The 15,187-nt window shown below is 42.1% G+C and overlaps 1 protein-coding gene across 1 annotated transcript in view; it reads right to left on the reverse strand.

Annotated features, from left to right (window-relative positions):
• LOC138333147 (mucin-19-like) overlaps positions 1-15,187 on the reverse strand; it is a 134,070-nt gene that overhangs the window by 44,845 nt on the left and 74,038 nt on the right. The window contains exons 22-40 of the mRNA XM_069281319.1: positions 14,811-15,008; positions 14,412-14,546; positions 13,816-14,082; positions 13,040-13,396; positions 12,573-12,752; positions 11,944-12,060; positions 11,426-11,578; positions 10,845-11,003; positions 10,373-10,588; positions 8,487-9,920; positions 7,889-8,122; positions 7,292-7,479; positions 6,486-6,897; positions 5,192-6,124; positions 3,053-4,918; positions 2,609-2,726; positions 2,018-2,241; positions 902-1,499; positions 374-588 (exon numbers count right to left, since the gene is read on the reverse strand). Coding sequence (XP_069137420.1) covers positions 374-588; positions 902-1,499; positions 2,018-2,241; positions 2,609-2,726; positions 3,053-4,918; positions 5,192-6,124; positions 6,486-6,897; positions 7,292-7,479; positions 7,889-8,122; positions 8,487-9,920; positions 10,373-10,588; positions 10,845-11,003; positions 11,426-11,578; positions 11,944-12,060; positions 12,573-12,752; positions 13,040-13,396; positions 13,816-14,082; positions 14,412-14,546; positions 14,811-15,008 — 8,004 coding nt within the window. The remainder of the gene's footprint in view (positions 1-373; positions 589-901; positions 1,500-2,017; positions 2,242-2,608; positions 2,727-3,052; positions 4,919-5,191; positions 6,125-6,485; positions 6,898-7,291; positions 7,480-7,888; positions 8,123-8,486; positions 9,921-10,372; positions 10,589-10,844; positions 11,004-11,425; positions 11,579-11,943; positions 12,061-12,572; positions 12,753-13,039; positions 13,397-13,815; positions 14,083-14,411; positions 14,547-14,810; positions 15,009-15,187) is intronic.

The following is a 15,187-nucleotide window of genomic DNA, read 5'->3' on the forward strand; positions in this document are numbered from 1 at the left end:
ACTTCAATTAAACTATTATACACACAATTTCACTACCATAAATTTCACATTGTACTACCAATCTACAGATAAATATTTCTAATCTACCGGTATAGACAAATACAAGGGTATCAGCATTACTTGTCACAAGCAAATTTTCCTGTTTCATAACTAGATCATCAAAAGACTGGATGCATTGTAACAAGACACTGAAATATTGGCACTCTACAGAGGACCTGAGATAACTTGGATGCCAATATTCCAGAAAATTGGAAAATATACAATCCAGACGGTTTTGGCTGAGAACTCAAGTTTTCAGATTATCATGCATTCACAATATATCTTGGCTGCGGCATGGAAAGTTCCATTTACAGTAATCTCATGAAATACTAACCTAGAGCATCACAGAAGAAGCCTGGGCTACAAGGCAAACACTCGGTGGCGTTCTGTAGTCCAGTGGTGTTACTAAAGGTACCAATAGGACATGGGTACGTCTGGGCGCTGACTGTGTTGTTGAGGCAATAGTGACCGGTTGGACATTCAGCTGGAGTGACCACACCTGTACTGTTCACACCACAACAGGCAACAGCTTCTATTGGATCACAGTATCTGAAATTATACACAGGAAGTCTCTTTATAAAATATCTAGATGATGCTTTAACAAAGTAACTGAACTTCAATCTACTTACGGAAATTTAATACATAAATATTCCCATTTGTAGTTTAATACACTCATATTCCCATTTGTAGTTTCATAGCAACGATAAATTTACTGTCCTCACATAACTTAAAACCTATTTTAACAAATAGGCAGAGGGGATGGGAGTTGTATCTAAATGATTAATAGCAGAACTGCTTTGAGGTTGGAGCAGAGCTATAGTTAAATAGAATAAATGTGTGGAAAATAAAAAACAGCACATACTTTCCTGATGGACAGTCCTTGCAGTCGGCCATATTGGTTTCGTCCTGATAAAATCCTGCTGGACATGCCAAAGGCACACCAGTTCCTCCTGGACAGTAATGACCGATAGTACAGTTGAAATCTGGTGGTGTTGCAGATTGTTGACCAGCTGGACAGTAGTACATCGCAGCACAAGGACCAGTGTAGTTGGTATTACCTGTGCCAGCACAGTAAAACCCATCGGGACAAAGGTCACAGTTTGTCAGATTAGTGTTGCCGACTGAGTCAGACTTGGTGCCGGCGGGACAAGGGAATGGAGTGTTGGTACCATCAGGGCAGTAATGTCCCTTTGGACAGACCTTATCTGGAGGGTTGGGCTGTACATCACTTCCGTTACAGTAGAACCCTGCACTGCATAGTCCATTGGGCAAAGCGAGGCCGTCATTCATACAGTATGACCCGCCGTCACAGGGTATCGGACCAGCCGACCCTGCGGGGCAGTATGTTCCTGACGTGCACTGATTACCGGTGATGGTATCGTTTGGATGGGACTGATCTGAGGCGCCGAGGCAGTACCAGCCTGCCGCGCACTTCCCAGTTGGCTGGGCCAAACCATCAGCTACAAGGAAACAAAATAGTTAATTAACTTACATTGTACTTACTTCTGGAAATTTATAATGGACTTTTCCAGGCTTTGACTTAGAAGAGCTCATATGTGTCTACAGGGGTGAGGGTGAATGAGTTAAATGATAGCCCTGACAATGACTTCAACATGCAATCATTTAAAATGTGAGAATTACATCACAATTTTTAATAACACTTTGCTTCAGGAGAAACATAAGCCATTATGTTCAAGTTACATGTTGGATTGGCTTGCTTCACAATTTAAAGACGGACCTTTTGAACACATGCAATCACAAAATATCAATTATAAATATTATTAAAATTTTCATATTCAATAAGCCCTCAAGTATAATTCCCCTTTTAAATACTCAATATACTTTCTCTTTAAGACATTGCTTGATAAATTTCAAGCATGAAGAATAACAAAGGAAATATGATCAAGATACCCGACAGGCAGCACAGACAGAATATTATCTATGACTAAGCAGACGGCATCCCATAACATATACATACTTTCACAATATTCTCCTGGTGGACAGTCGAGGCAGTCCTCTGGTCCATCACTACCGTTGACAGGGTTATATTTGCCCTTACTACACGGATACTGGTAAGGGTCGGTCGTATTGTCGGGACAGTAGTATCCGCTCGGACATGGCTGGGCAGCGTAGGATGTTGAGTTCTCCAGACAATAGTAGCCAGCTGGACAGGACGAGCAGACTTGCTGACCAAGGTTGTCACTGGAAAACAAAAAATATTATAAATTCTACTGATATTTTATTCATTCATCCCCGAATCTTCATAATGGACTTATCTAGTCTTTAATTTAGAAGAGTCTAATTGTGCCTTCAAGGGTAGATGATAATAGTTAACTTATTGACATATTATCAAATTTTAATGAATGGTTTCTTGATTATATTCTTTAGACTAAAACTATATCAATAACTTGTTATTGTCCTGAAAATCACATAACTCCATGAAAAGACCGACGTTTGTCCATGTTATCAATGAAATATTGAATGAACTCAACAAATAATGGCAAAAAAGTTGAAATCTAAAGCAAATATACATAGGGACCATCATTTACTACTTTTGATTTTTTCGTACCTGTATTGACCAGCTACACAAGGAAGTGGCCTCTCCGTGCCGGCTGGACAATAGAATCCAAGTGGACATAGTCCACCAAATCCTGTGTTCGCTCCCGAGGGTGTTGCTGAGTCCACACCTGGAATATCGGAGAAACATTTGAACTTTGTGCTGTAACAGTTTTACTGGGTACTACAGCAGTATTTATTTCTGTATTTCTCTTTGGATTTGCACATATTTGATACTTCTTAAATAGCTGGAAAATAAAATTTAATAATTCAGCTGCATTAGGTTCCTTTTTAATTTACAGCTATGATTGTTTTGAAGTTCCAGTACCAATACTTGCTTTACTTTGCGTCAGTATGAAACCCATCCATGGACATCTTAACATGTTAAATATTTAGTCTTTGAAGATAGATTTGACTGTAATTCTTACTGTTACAGTAGAATCACTATTTCACTCACCAAGTTCACAGTAGTATGCCGCTGAACATGGGCCGCTGACAGCAGCCAGACCAGGCACCAGACAGTAGTTGCCTCCTGTACATTGTGTACACTGTGTCTCGTTATAAATGCCATATGTTGGGTTAAATGTTCCAGCTGGACATTTCTGAAGGTCAGCTCCTGTCCTAGCTGGACAGTAGTAGCCAGGTGGACAGAGGTCAGCTCGGTCGCGGTTCACGCAGTAGTAGCCCTCCGGACAGTCGTAGCAGTAGTGTGCTCCGGTGTGGTTAGTATAAGTACCATTAGGACAGAAGTTGTGTGTGGGAGAGCCAGCGGGACAGGCGGACCCAGCAGGGCAGATGTCTCCAGTGGTTCCGTCGGTGGGTTCTGCGACAGTGGCGCTACCTACACAGTAGTATCCTGCAGAACAATCGCCAGCGACTGCCGCTGCGCCTGTGGCGTTACAGAATTTACCAGGTTCACAGCTTAGACAGGCAGAGTCGTTCGTCATACGGACATTGGGCTGGTAGGTTCCTGCAGGACAGGCTAAAGGTTCATAACTGTTGGTTGGGCAGTAGAAACCAGCAGGGCATTCATCACCGTATGACTGTCCGACTGGTGCAGCTGCTTCTGAAGCATTTGAACAGTAAAACCCAGCCAAACATGGTCCGTCAGGTGCACTAAGCCCAGGTGAGGCGCAGTACTGCCCTGGTGTGCATGCAGTACAATCGGTCAGCGAAGGTAGCATGGTTCTGTTTCCATACGTACCCTTTGGACACGGAGTGGGACTGGACCAGCCGATCTCACAGTATGTGCCCTGGGGGCAGACATTTCCGGTAATGTTGTCTGACGGACTGGGTGTACTGGACTTAAGCGTACAGTAATATCCTACATGACATTTTCCAGATGGTTCCGTCATATTCTGATTCTCGCAATAATGGCCAGGTGGACAATCATTACACTCGTCAATACTTTCCAAGCCAGTGGTGTTGCTAAATGTTCCTATTGGACATGGGTTTTCCCGGTCTGTCATTGTACCGTTTGGACAGTAGAATCCGGGCGGACAAACTTTGGGAGTCACCACACCATGAGATGGAGCAGAAACGCCGCTCTGTTGTTCAGTGATAGCCTCTGTTTGGTCGCAGTACATACCTCCAGGGCAGTCGATACATTCACCTCGCTCCTCCAGAGGTTGGTAGGATCCGGACGGACAAGGTGTCTGGGACGGACTTCCCTTTGGACAACTGTGTCCAGCCAAGCACTTGTTACCTGGTGGCTGAGCCAGGGTCATTCCCTCTGGACAGAACCAGCCCAGGTCACAGAAATCATTTGGTAAATCCCGGCCATTTCCTGTACAGTACTTTCCAGCTGTACAGGGGAGACAACTGGATATATTGTGAACTCCGAACATATCATTGAACGTGCCAGGATCGCATGCAATAGCAAATGGACTCGCTGTCGGACAGTAGTGTCCCTTTGGACAAATATCACCGAACGTTTCATTAACTGGATTAGACAGGGTGGAGCTGCCGTTGCAGAAATGGCCAGCGGTACATTCTCCTGTGTAGTTGGCTAGGCCATCAGTACCACAGTAGTACCCACCAGTACATGGTATAGGGGCCTCAGATCCCTCTGGACAGAACGTCCCAGCAAGACACCGTCCTCCAATGTTGGGGTCAGCTGGCGAAGCATCCCAGGACCCGGCAAGGCAGTAGTAGCCTCCCAAACACAGTCCAGCTGGGGCAGGAAGGCCCTGGTTGGGGCAGTAGGATCCGGGTGGACACACGTAACATGATGTAACGTTGTGGGAGCCAGTGAAACTGTTATAGGTACCGTTGGAGCACGGGAACTGTGTTGCAAACTGGGTTCCCTCTGGGCAGTAGTGACCTGAAAAACAACCAAATGGATTTTTTTCAAAATTCTATCTATAATTGAGCAACATGTTTCTCTGGAGTATTCAATGGTTTGTGATTAATTTCAAATTTGAACATTTTTTTTTATAAAAAATGGATATGCAATGCCACCTAAAAATAAATGATTTCAAATGCAATCCTTTTCTTTTAATTCTTTTTTTTTCTTTTTCTTTTTTTTCTTTTGTTTAATAAAAATTTACAGAAACCCAGTTTACTTTTAAAATGTAGATAGGGTACAAGTACATACCAGTTGGACATTCTGTAGTATTGGAGCTTCCCGTCGTACAGAAGAAGCCTGGTGGACATACTGTACAATTAGCCTGCTGTTCATGATCATTGTAGGTCCCAGCATCACACTGTATAGGCAGACTGGCTCCCTCTGGACAGTACGAGCCCATGGGGCAGGGTCCACCAGTGGCGGAGACCGTGGAGGGACTGGAGGCGTTGGAACCGAGGACACAGTAGAATCCAGCGTTACACAGACCAGAGGGGAAGGTCAATCCAGGGATGTCACAGTAGGAGCCTGGGCTGCACTGCTGACATTCAGACTCTGCAGTCAGTAGGGTGTTGTTGTTGAAGGTACCAGCTGGACATTGGACAGGCTCCTGGGTCTGAGCCACACAGTAGTGACCCATTGGACAAGGTCCAGCATCGCCAGCGGACAAGGCACTCGGTGTGGCCGAGTCGGATCCACTTCGACAGAAATAGCCGGGATCACACGGCGCTGTTGGAGCAGTCAGATTAGTCGTGTCACAGTAAAAGCCGCCGGTACATTGGGTACACTCGGTTAGGTTGGACAGCATGGTGGCACCGCCGAACGTTCCAGCGGGGCAAGTCTCCCAGACCAGTCCTGTCCCGGCAGGGCAATAGAATCCCTGGGGGCAGGCCTGTGGGTCAAAACCAGGCTCACAGTAGTACCCAGATGTACAGGTGGAGCAGGCGACCGTCTGGGTCACCAGGGTAAATGTACCAGCTACACACTGGAAGGGGACACCCGTTCCTTCTGGACAGTAATGGCGGACAGGACAAACATTTCCGGTGGAGTCGGTAGGTGTTGCAGAGGAGGCATTCATAGAACAGTAATAGCCAGCTGTACAGTTACCAGCTGGAGTAGTTAGGCCATCGGTGGGACAGTACATTCCAGGATCACATCCTGTACAGTCCCATTCATATACAAGACCTGGAAAAGAACAGCATTGTTAGCAACATTACAAGAATAGCAGAAATCTTGAGTCCATCTTGTTGATTGCCCTTTTTGAAAAAATATCTAAAACCTGCAGAAGATTGTTTTATACCAAAGGTTTTTTCGCTTTTGTTTTTTTGTTCACAGTCGACCTGCTTATTTTTTATCACAGTAATTACTAAACCAGATAATAAACATTTTTATCAATTTCATAAACCAAACAACACAAAAATAGCAAAATATCAGGTTTCTCCCTATGGCTCTATATCCGATGATCGGAACCAACAACACTAGCATTATTAAAGATATCAGCGGCCAAGAAGAATAACTTAATATGAATCTAACAAAAGAAACTCACCTTGAATTGGACCATAGGTACCGGCCGGACAATTGGTTCCCAAGGCGACACCGGGCTGACAATATTGCCCAGCACTACAGATGTTACCCGTAGTGCCATCTATAGGAGTAGGCGTGTCTGCCCCAAGCGTACAGAAGTACCCTCCTTGACAGTCACCAGATGGCGCTGCCAGTCCTTCCATTCCGCAGTACTTTCCTCCCGGGCATGGTGTACATTCAGCTGACGATTTGAGACCAGTGTTGTTGGTGTAGGTTCCATTTGGACATTTGTATTCCGTGGCATATTTTGTACCGTTGGGGCAGAAGTGGCCTGGTTCACAGATGGCAGGGTTCTGGACACCAGTCGAGCAGAACGTGTCGTTTTGTGTTGTTCCATCACAGTAGTATCCTTCGGGGCACTCTTTACATATACTCTGTGATAACAGAAAGGAAAACAGGGTTTGGTTTGGTCTCTACTCGGCTTTTTTTAACATTAAACTATATAACAGCCAGTGTCATTAAAGGACATGCCAGTTTTAGCAGGTGGAGGTAAGCCAGAGTACCAGGAGAAAAACAACCAATATGCAGTCAATATATATTGATATCAAATCATGCAATGCATCAAACTTAATTTGATAATAAGGATGTTGATATTACATGATGAAGAGGAAAACAATGTCTAAACGGGATTTATAATATACAGCTAGGGTATAAGTACTTTTGACCAAGTCAACTTTTCTTTTGCTTTATATTTCTTTTCGTTTCTTTCCTCACTCTTCAAAAGGCTAACGTCAAGAAAATGAAAAACTGACAATACACAACATATACCTGTCCAAATTCATTCTGGTAAGATCCGGAAGCACAAGAGGTCAGCGCTGGACTTCCGACCTGACAGTAGTGTCCAGGTGTACAGATGTAGTCTGCGGGGCTGCTGACATTCTGACCAGCTGGACAGTAGTAACCAGCTGAACACTGACCTGTTGGTGCGGACAGTCCGGAGTTCTCACAGTACCAGCCTGTTATCAAACATATACATTTGTCACTGCCAAATTTATAGTTGTTAAGTAATTTTACTGTAAACTCACATTCTTTCCCAAACATGAGCATTTTTTAAATGTTATTGTTAAGCGATACTGTAGAGCCAATCACCCTAAATTCTAAAGCTTAATGAAAACACAGCAATATGAAAATGTGATTTACTTCTAGACATTTTAAATTCTTAAGTTTAGTTCATGAAACATGCAAGATGAAAGTGTAAATTACTTCTATTTTTGTTTTGTTACAAATACACAGCCATTTTCAATCTCAAAATTTCAAAATATCCCCGGCAAAATTCATGGCTGGGCAGGAACACGCTAAAGATCCCACTCAATGATAATTTCAGATGAATTTTTATCTCAGTCATTAATTTTGCTAAAATCTTACCAAGGGTACAAGGTTGACAGTCCGAGGCGACAGTGTTTCCCAGAGTGTTAGAGAAGGTTCCCGATGGACAGGGTTCAGGTGTTCCGGTCCCCACTCCACAGTAGTGACCGGTTGGACAAATTCCTCCCGTCGTATCATTGGCTGGATCTTCACGGCTAGCTCCCAGAGTACAGAAATAACCTGCCTTACATGGTCCTGCTTCGCTCGTAAGACCAGCAATATCACAGTATTTACCTGGTATTGGAATCAAAGTATTGTCACATGATTTATGATTATCTCAATATATACATTTTAATGCAATTTTTTGTAGGGTGACTAATACAGGTCATATAATATAAAGCATAAAAATAAATAGAATAATTAGCTAAATAACTTGATTAGTGAAATTTTTATATCTCATTTGCAACAAAACCAATACTTAAATCTTCACTAAAATATGTATGTAGGTGGTAAAGTGTAGAGTTCTTAAAAATCCTGTAAATTGTAAAGTTAGTTTCGAAAGAAATGATTTCATCTTGATCTGAAAATTGTCTTTAAACTCTGATTAAGCTAACCGCCCTTTGAAGAAGCTGACCCAGAATTCTCCTTGTTCCCTTACCTGTGGTACATGGCGTGGGCTGGCTTGAACCGACTGGACAGAACTCTCCAGGCTGACATTGACCACCTGTGGTGTTGGATGGACAGAAGCAGTCGGAGAAGCTGGAGTTGTAGGTGGCAATATCTGTCGGTTGGTCGGACCAGGCTCCACGTATACAGTACCATCCGCCAGCACAGTCTCCTGAGGTTGTGGCTAGGCCTGCTGTGTTACAGTACTTTCCTGGATCACAAGGCAGGCAGTCAGCCACACTCTGTTTACCTGGAACTCCATTGAAATAACCCTTATCACATGGGAATTGATACATACTTCCGGTTGCCAGAGGACAGTAGTGTCCTACAGGACAGACATTTCCGGAGTAGTCTGTGGAGTTCTCCGGGCAGTAGTACCCAGCTGGACAGTCCGTACATGAAGCTTCTCCAGTACTAGGGTTGTATGTGCCAGCCTGGCAGCCTAGTGGATATGACGTTCCGTTTGGACAGTAGTGACCCACAGGACACGGACCACTGGTGGCGTCTGTGACCGGGTTGTTTGGTGAGGAAGCTCCAAGTAGACAGAAGAACCCTCCCCAACAGTCCCCAGTAGGCTCTATGAGGCCTTCAGATCCGCAGTATTTCCCATAGGAACACAGAGTACACTCAGACGAATCAGTAAGTTTAGTCTGGTTACTGTAGGTTCCATTGGGACATCTTTCCGGAGTAACTGTTCCACTTGGGCAGTAATGACCTTCTGGACATGGTCCAGCCGTGCCAGTGTTGTTTACGTCAGGCGTGGCCGAGTCTGAGCCAAGAGTGCAGAAATACCCTGGATCACAGAGACCTGTGACAGACGTGGCATTGGCGGTGTCACAGTACCTACCCGCGGTACACTGTGTACAGTTATCCACATCCCACAGACCAGTAGCCATGCTGAACGTTCCAGGTGGACAAGACTGCCACAGCACGCCCGTTCCCTCGGGACAATAATATCCTGGTGGGCAGGGGTCAGGGGTCAGGCCAGTGATACAGTAGTATCCAGGAGTACAGTTCCAGCAAACATCTGCTCCAGTGTTGGTCATGTATGTTCCGTCTGGGCAGGGTACGGGTGACGTCGTAGTTCCTGGACAATAATGTCCAACCGTACACGGATCTCCAGTCGTTCCTCCATCAGTTGGTGTTGGGGTCGTCGCTTTACGAGAGCAGTAGTACCCGGGGTCACATGACCCTGAGGGCGTGATCAGACCAGTACCATTACAGTAGTACCCTCCTGTACAGTCTGGACAATCTCCGGCGGTGGTCAGTCCGGTACTGCTGGACACTGTGCCCAGGGGGCAGGGCTCAGGCACAGGAGTTCCCTGTGGACAGTAGTTTCCTTGGGGACATGACTGACCAGTTATACCATCAGTAGGTGTAGCAGTTGCTGACCCATTCATACACCAGTAACCAGCCAGACAGTCACCTGGAATATTCAAGTTTTTCCATCATAACTATAACATTAAAGTCAGTCAAGTCAACAATAACAAAGTTACACGTTACTACGACTTCCTTTTGATCAAGATGTATAGTAGAGAATGATGTTGATATTGTGAATGACAAGTTTCACCTGTTAAGTACATATATAAAGCATAATAACTTTTCAAATGAAAAAAATTCTTCTGCAGGTTGTATATCATTTATTATTGTGAAACATTAAATAGATATGATGAATACATTTGAACCTTGTTATTAGAACTTTTATCACTCAAAAACCGGATTTTTTTTCGAAGCATCTTGTTGATTCCGACCAAGCTTTTAACTTTACATCCCTGAAGATACATTTATACTCTTCTATATCAAAGAGTAGAAGAGTCCATTATGGAAATTCAGGGGTGAATGATTTAACTGTACTTCACTTAATGGTAACTTCCGTACCTGTGTAGTTGTTAAGTCCAGATAGGCCGCAGTATTTGCCAGAGTCACAGGGCGTACACTGACTGATGTCACTCAGCATGGTGTAAGGGTTGTAGGTACCTGGTGGACAGGCGTACTGGGTAGAGAACTCGGTGGCATTTGGACAGTAGTAGCCCATCGGACATGGGTACGGAGTGTAGTCGACCACAGGGGTGTTTGCCACATCACAGAAGTAACCTGGGCGAACACAAAAAGGAAGAAGGTTTATACCTGCTGTTAATTAATCAATAACAGATCACAAAATCACAAACCTGTTTTCCTACCATTAGTCTTTAATGCAATTATTTTAAAATCTGTATTTTGAAAACCAACAGACTTTGAAGCACAATCTAGCAAAAAGTAAACGAGTTCTGAATTGATACAATTATCAAATAATTTTCTTGGGTTCTGAAACTTTCGAGTTATTGATCATATCTACACCAATATTGCTTACCTGGTTGACAGAATTTGCATGAGCCTTGTCCACTCTGATCCTGGTAGGTTCCTGAGGGACAGTCGATCTCTGCAAACACTCCCACTGGACAGTAGTGACCGGGTGTACAAGTGTAGGCTACAGGATTACCCACGCTCTGGCCAGTCGGACAGTAGTACCCTATCACACAACAAGTATAGGAAAATGTCAATTACACATTAAAATTAACAGTTTGCTTTGGTTTATTGTCCTTTTGACATTTAAAACCTGCTAGGTTTAGAAGGAAAATGGGAGTACCCAGAGAAAATCCACTGACTAGCAGTCAGTACCTGGCAACTTGCCCTACATGAGATACAAACGTGTGACCCAGAGGTAAAGGGGGTAATACATTGAGACATCAGTCGTAGACACAGACAAGTATATAATAATATATATATAATTATATGCTAAATAATCTATTTAAAAAATTACCCTATGGACTGTTTCTGATAACTACCCCATATCGACCTCAAAAAGATGTGACCTAGAGTTGTAGCACTAAAAAGTTGAAAAGACCAATGAAACTCTACACACTCTTTAAGGTCTCCAAAGTGAAGTTTTACCTTCGAAGCAGAGCCCTGTGGGTTCTATGAGACCAGTAGTGCCACAGTAGAAGGCCTGAGTACACTGTGTACACTCTGATGACTGTGTGAGACCGGTCATGTTATTAAATGTTCCTGTAGGACAGCGGGCTTGATTTGTAGTACTTCCAATCTCTATAAAACAAACAAAACACTGGAGTAAGGGTAATACCTCTGCAAACATTTCTCAAGATCGAACATCTATTTAAAATGTTGTCAAGATAATGCTTATTTTCAAACTTTTCTCAAGGTTACATATGTTTTTAAAGCATTTCATAAGGTCACTTTAAGGGTACTTTTAAAAATATTTCTTAAGGTCAAATCATCTTTCACATTTTTCAAAGTCACTTTGCAAAAGTATATTCAAACATAAACCAGTTGTTTGATTACAGCAGACACACATGAGTTTCGTATTACAATCAACATTACAACATTAAACTTTTGACAATATAATTTTCAAGGTCATACATCTTATTTTAGTTTTTACAATAATAACTTACCGCAGTATCTGCCCATTGGACAGACGTCGCCTGTAACTCCATCCGTAGGATCCTCCCTGGTAGCTCTTAATCCACAGTAATACCCAGCCTTACAGGACCCCGTCACTGCCGCTAACCCTGTCAAAAACATTACAGAGTTGTTCAGGGTTAGCGTCATATTCACTTAACTGTTGAATAACTTAAATCTAGATCATTCAAGATACTAGATAACTATACTTGCAGTAACCCTGTGTAAGCACTTTTAACCGAAAAGTTCACAAAAAATTTATGTTAGATATTTTGACTGGTTGTTAATTTTAAATACTGCAATTATTACAACATATTCAAAACTTTCAAAAACTTAATTTCACAATAAAATTTGGTTGCATCACAATACATATGTACACAGTTACCTTTTTCAGTGATGTATGAATCAAAACATACAATGGAAAGTGTAACACTATTTGACCCCAATGTCATATGACAGGGGCATAACGTAAAATGTTGTGTTATATGCACATTTTTTTGCACAAAATTGAAATTATAAAGTTAGGGGTGCATAAATTACAATGAATTAGATATTTGTCTTTTTTTTTTGTGTGTGGGCAAATTGACAATTTCTGGATCAAAATGCCTTATATAAGGCGTACCTGGAGTAGCGCAGTAGGATCCCTCGGTACAGGAAGTTGGTTCTGACGATCCTTGTGGACAGAAGAAACCTGGCTGACATTCACCTCCCGTTGAGTTACTAGGGCACAAGCAGTCACCACTGGTAAAGTTGTCATAGCTGGTTGGTGTAGCAGTTTTAGCTCCCCGAACACAGAAATACCCTATATAAAATAATTCAAGGAAATGAATACTAATAGATTACTCAAACCCCGTAATCTCATTATAAACTGATTATGTTCCTACGATACACCCCAGCAATTTCATAATGGACTGGCCTGTCTTTGATTTAGAAGATCATTAATGTGTTCGCACGGGTGAATGAGGTATCAGCAATTGAAACATGTTTTGGGAACTGTATGGTATAATAATTAAATCACACATATATGCAAACATAGATTTCATAATTCATTCAACAAATAGATAATCACACATTTATGTATTTCTGTACCTGCATCACAGAGTCCACTGGGTGTACTGAGACCCTCCGCTCCACAGTACGATCCTGCCGTACACGGATAACAGTCGTCTACACTTTGGCCCATGGATATATTTCGGAATGTTCCCTTTGGACACGGGTACTGTGTACCCAACTCCGTACCATTCATACAATAATGGCCTTGTGGGCAGGGATAGTCCTCATAGGTGGTAGTGTTATCGGGACAGAAGTAGCCGGCTGGACAGGAGAAACACTCCGCCTGTCCAGTCAGGTTGTTATAAGTCCCGCGGTTACAAGCCAGAGGAGTGGACGTTCCTACTGGACAGTAATGACTGACCGGACATGGACCACCAATGCCAGGCTGGTCTCCTGTAAGGATCAAAGCAAGGAATATAACCGTATTCGACCCAAAAATTACGCCAATCCTTATAAACACCCTTTTTGAGACCTTAACTTCACTTGTCTCAAATCAAAAGACTTAAAATACTAAAATATTCGGTTGCTTTTATTCGATTTTTGTTGAAAATTGATATTTAGCTTACTTTGTGCAAAAGCTTTATGAAATGCTAGTCCAAAGGTTCTATTGAAAGTTGCCTCACCTTAAATTCAATATCTCATCAATTGAATCATACTATTTCTAATATTTAATAATATTTTTTTTTTATTATTATTCAATTTCATTTTCAAATTCATTAAAACTTGTTTTTTTTCTTTTCAATTTGAAAATCTAACCAAATAAAACCATCAAATTCTGATTTAAATCTTCAGAGAAAGGCTATCACACTTACCAAGAGGCATTGGATCATTGTTACCACGGAGACAATAGAAGCCTGCCGCGCATGGTCCAGTGACATTACTGAGACCTTCCGTACCACAGTACTGCCCTAAACTGCAGTCCTGGCAGTCAGCCACTTTCTCGGCCATCGTCGTATCCCTAAACGTGCCATTCGGACAGGGTGTTGGGTCTTCTGTCTGTTGTAGGCAGTAATGACCAATAGGACATGGTCCACCTACGCCGCTAGTTGTTTCTGGTGTCGGGGTACTAACATTACAACCTGAAACACAGTATAATAGTTCTAATTAATCTGCTTTCTTTTAAATTTCACAAGTTTGATCTCTAACAAAAAAAAAATTAACTTTTTAAAATCAAATTTCCCAATCTCATCATACCTATACTATATATATACCAATTTCATATTATCTAAGAGATAAAAATTTTGCGACCACAACTATATCTTACAATATCATGAAAATATCATTGAGAAAAAATCATTGAAATGAAAAATGGGATGATCTGACTACTTGAATCATTGAATATGATGTTTGTTTGAAATAAAAGTGTATCTGTACAAATGTTTATCAAAATACATATATATCCCAATACCTGACTTGCAGTAGTACCCCGCCGCGCATGGCTCCGTCCCTGTATCGTTGAGACTGTAGTCGAAATTGATAGCACCCCAATTGGAACAGGCAAAACCTCCAGCACAAGGCAGACACTGTGATACTGTGCTAAGACCTGTATTTAAATAAATTATTATCATGAAATAAACTTGCCTAACTGACCATCTCTGTATAAGGACCACCTGCCTATTAAGACCACTTTCTTGATGTCACTAATAACAGATTTCAACCCAATTTGGATCATGTATATATATAGATCAGTTGGCTATAAAACCGATTATTTCTTTGTCCCTTGGGTGATCTTTACAGGATTTACAGTAATTGAAATTCTTTTGTCTTTGATCCACGACACAAATACTATGAAGATATGAACATTTACCGAGGGTTGGGTTGTATGTTCCGGGCGGACACATTGGCCTATCGAGTCCCGTGCCTTCTGGACAGTAGCGGCCAGCGGTACACAGATCAGGTTGGATGGTAGCATCCTCAGCACAATAGTATCCAGGTGTACAGTTATAACAGAAATCCATTCCAGTCTGGTTCTGGTAGGTTCCAGGGGTACAATTCTTCGGTGTACCTGTAAGTCATTATTATCATATTAATATATAACAGTGAAACAATAGAAAAAGGCATTTTATCTATTGCCCTCTGTCCTTATTTCAAACTGACCTGAAAGAAAATTTAAGTCAGTTATTTGCCATACATGCCATACATAAAGTCACTCTTTTTAATATGAAATAAAAAAAATTATGAGTA

Source organism: Argopecten irradians, chromosome 10, assembly GCF_041381155.1.
Source record: "Argopecten irradians isolate NY chromosome 10, Ai_NY, whole genome shotgun sequence".
NCBI classification, from domain to species: Eukaryota; Metazoa; Mollusca; class Bivalvia; order Pectinida; family Pectinidae; genus Argopecten; species Argopecten irradians.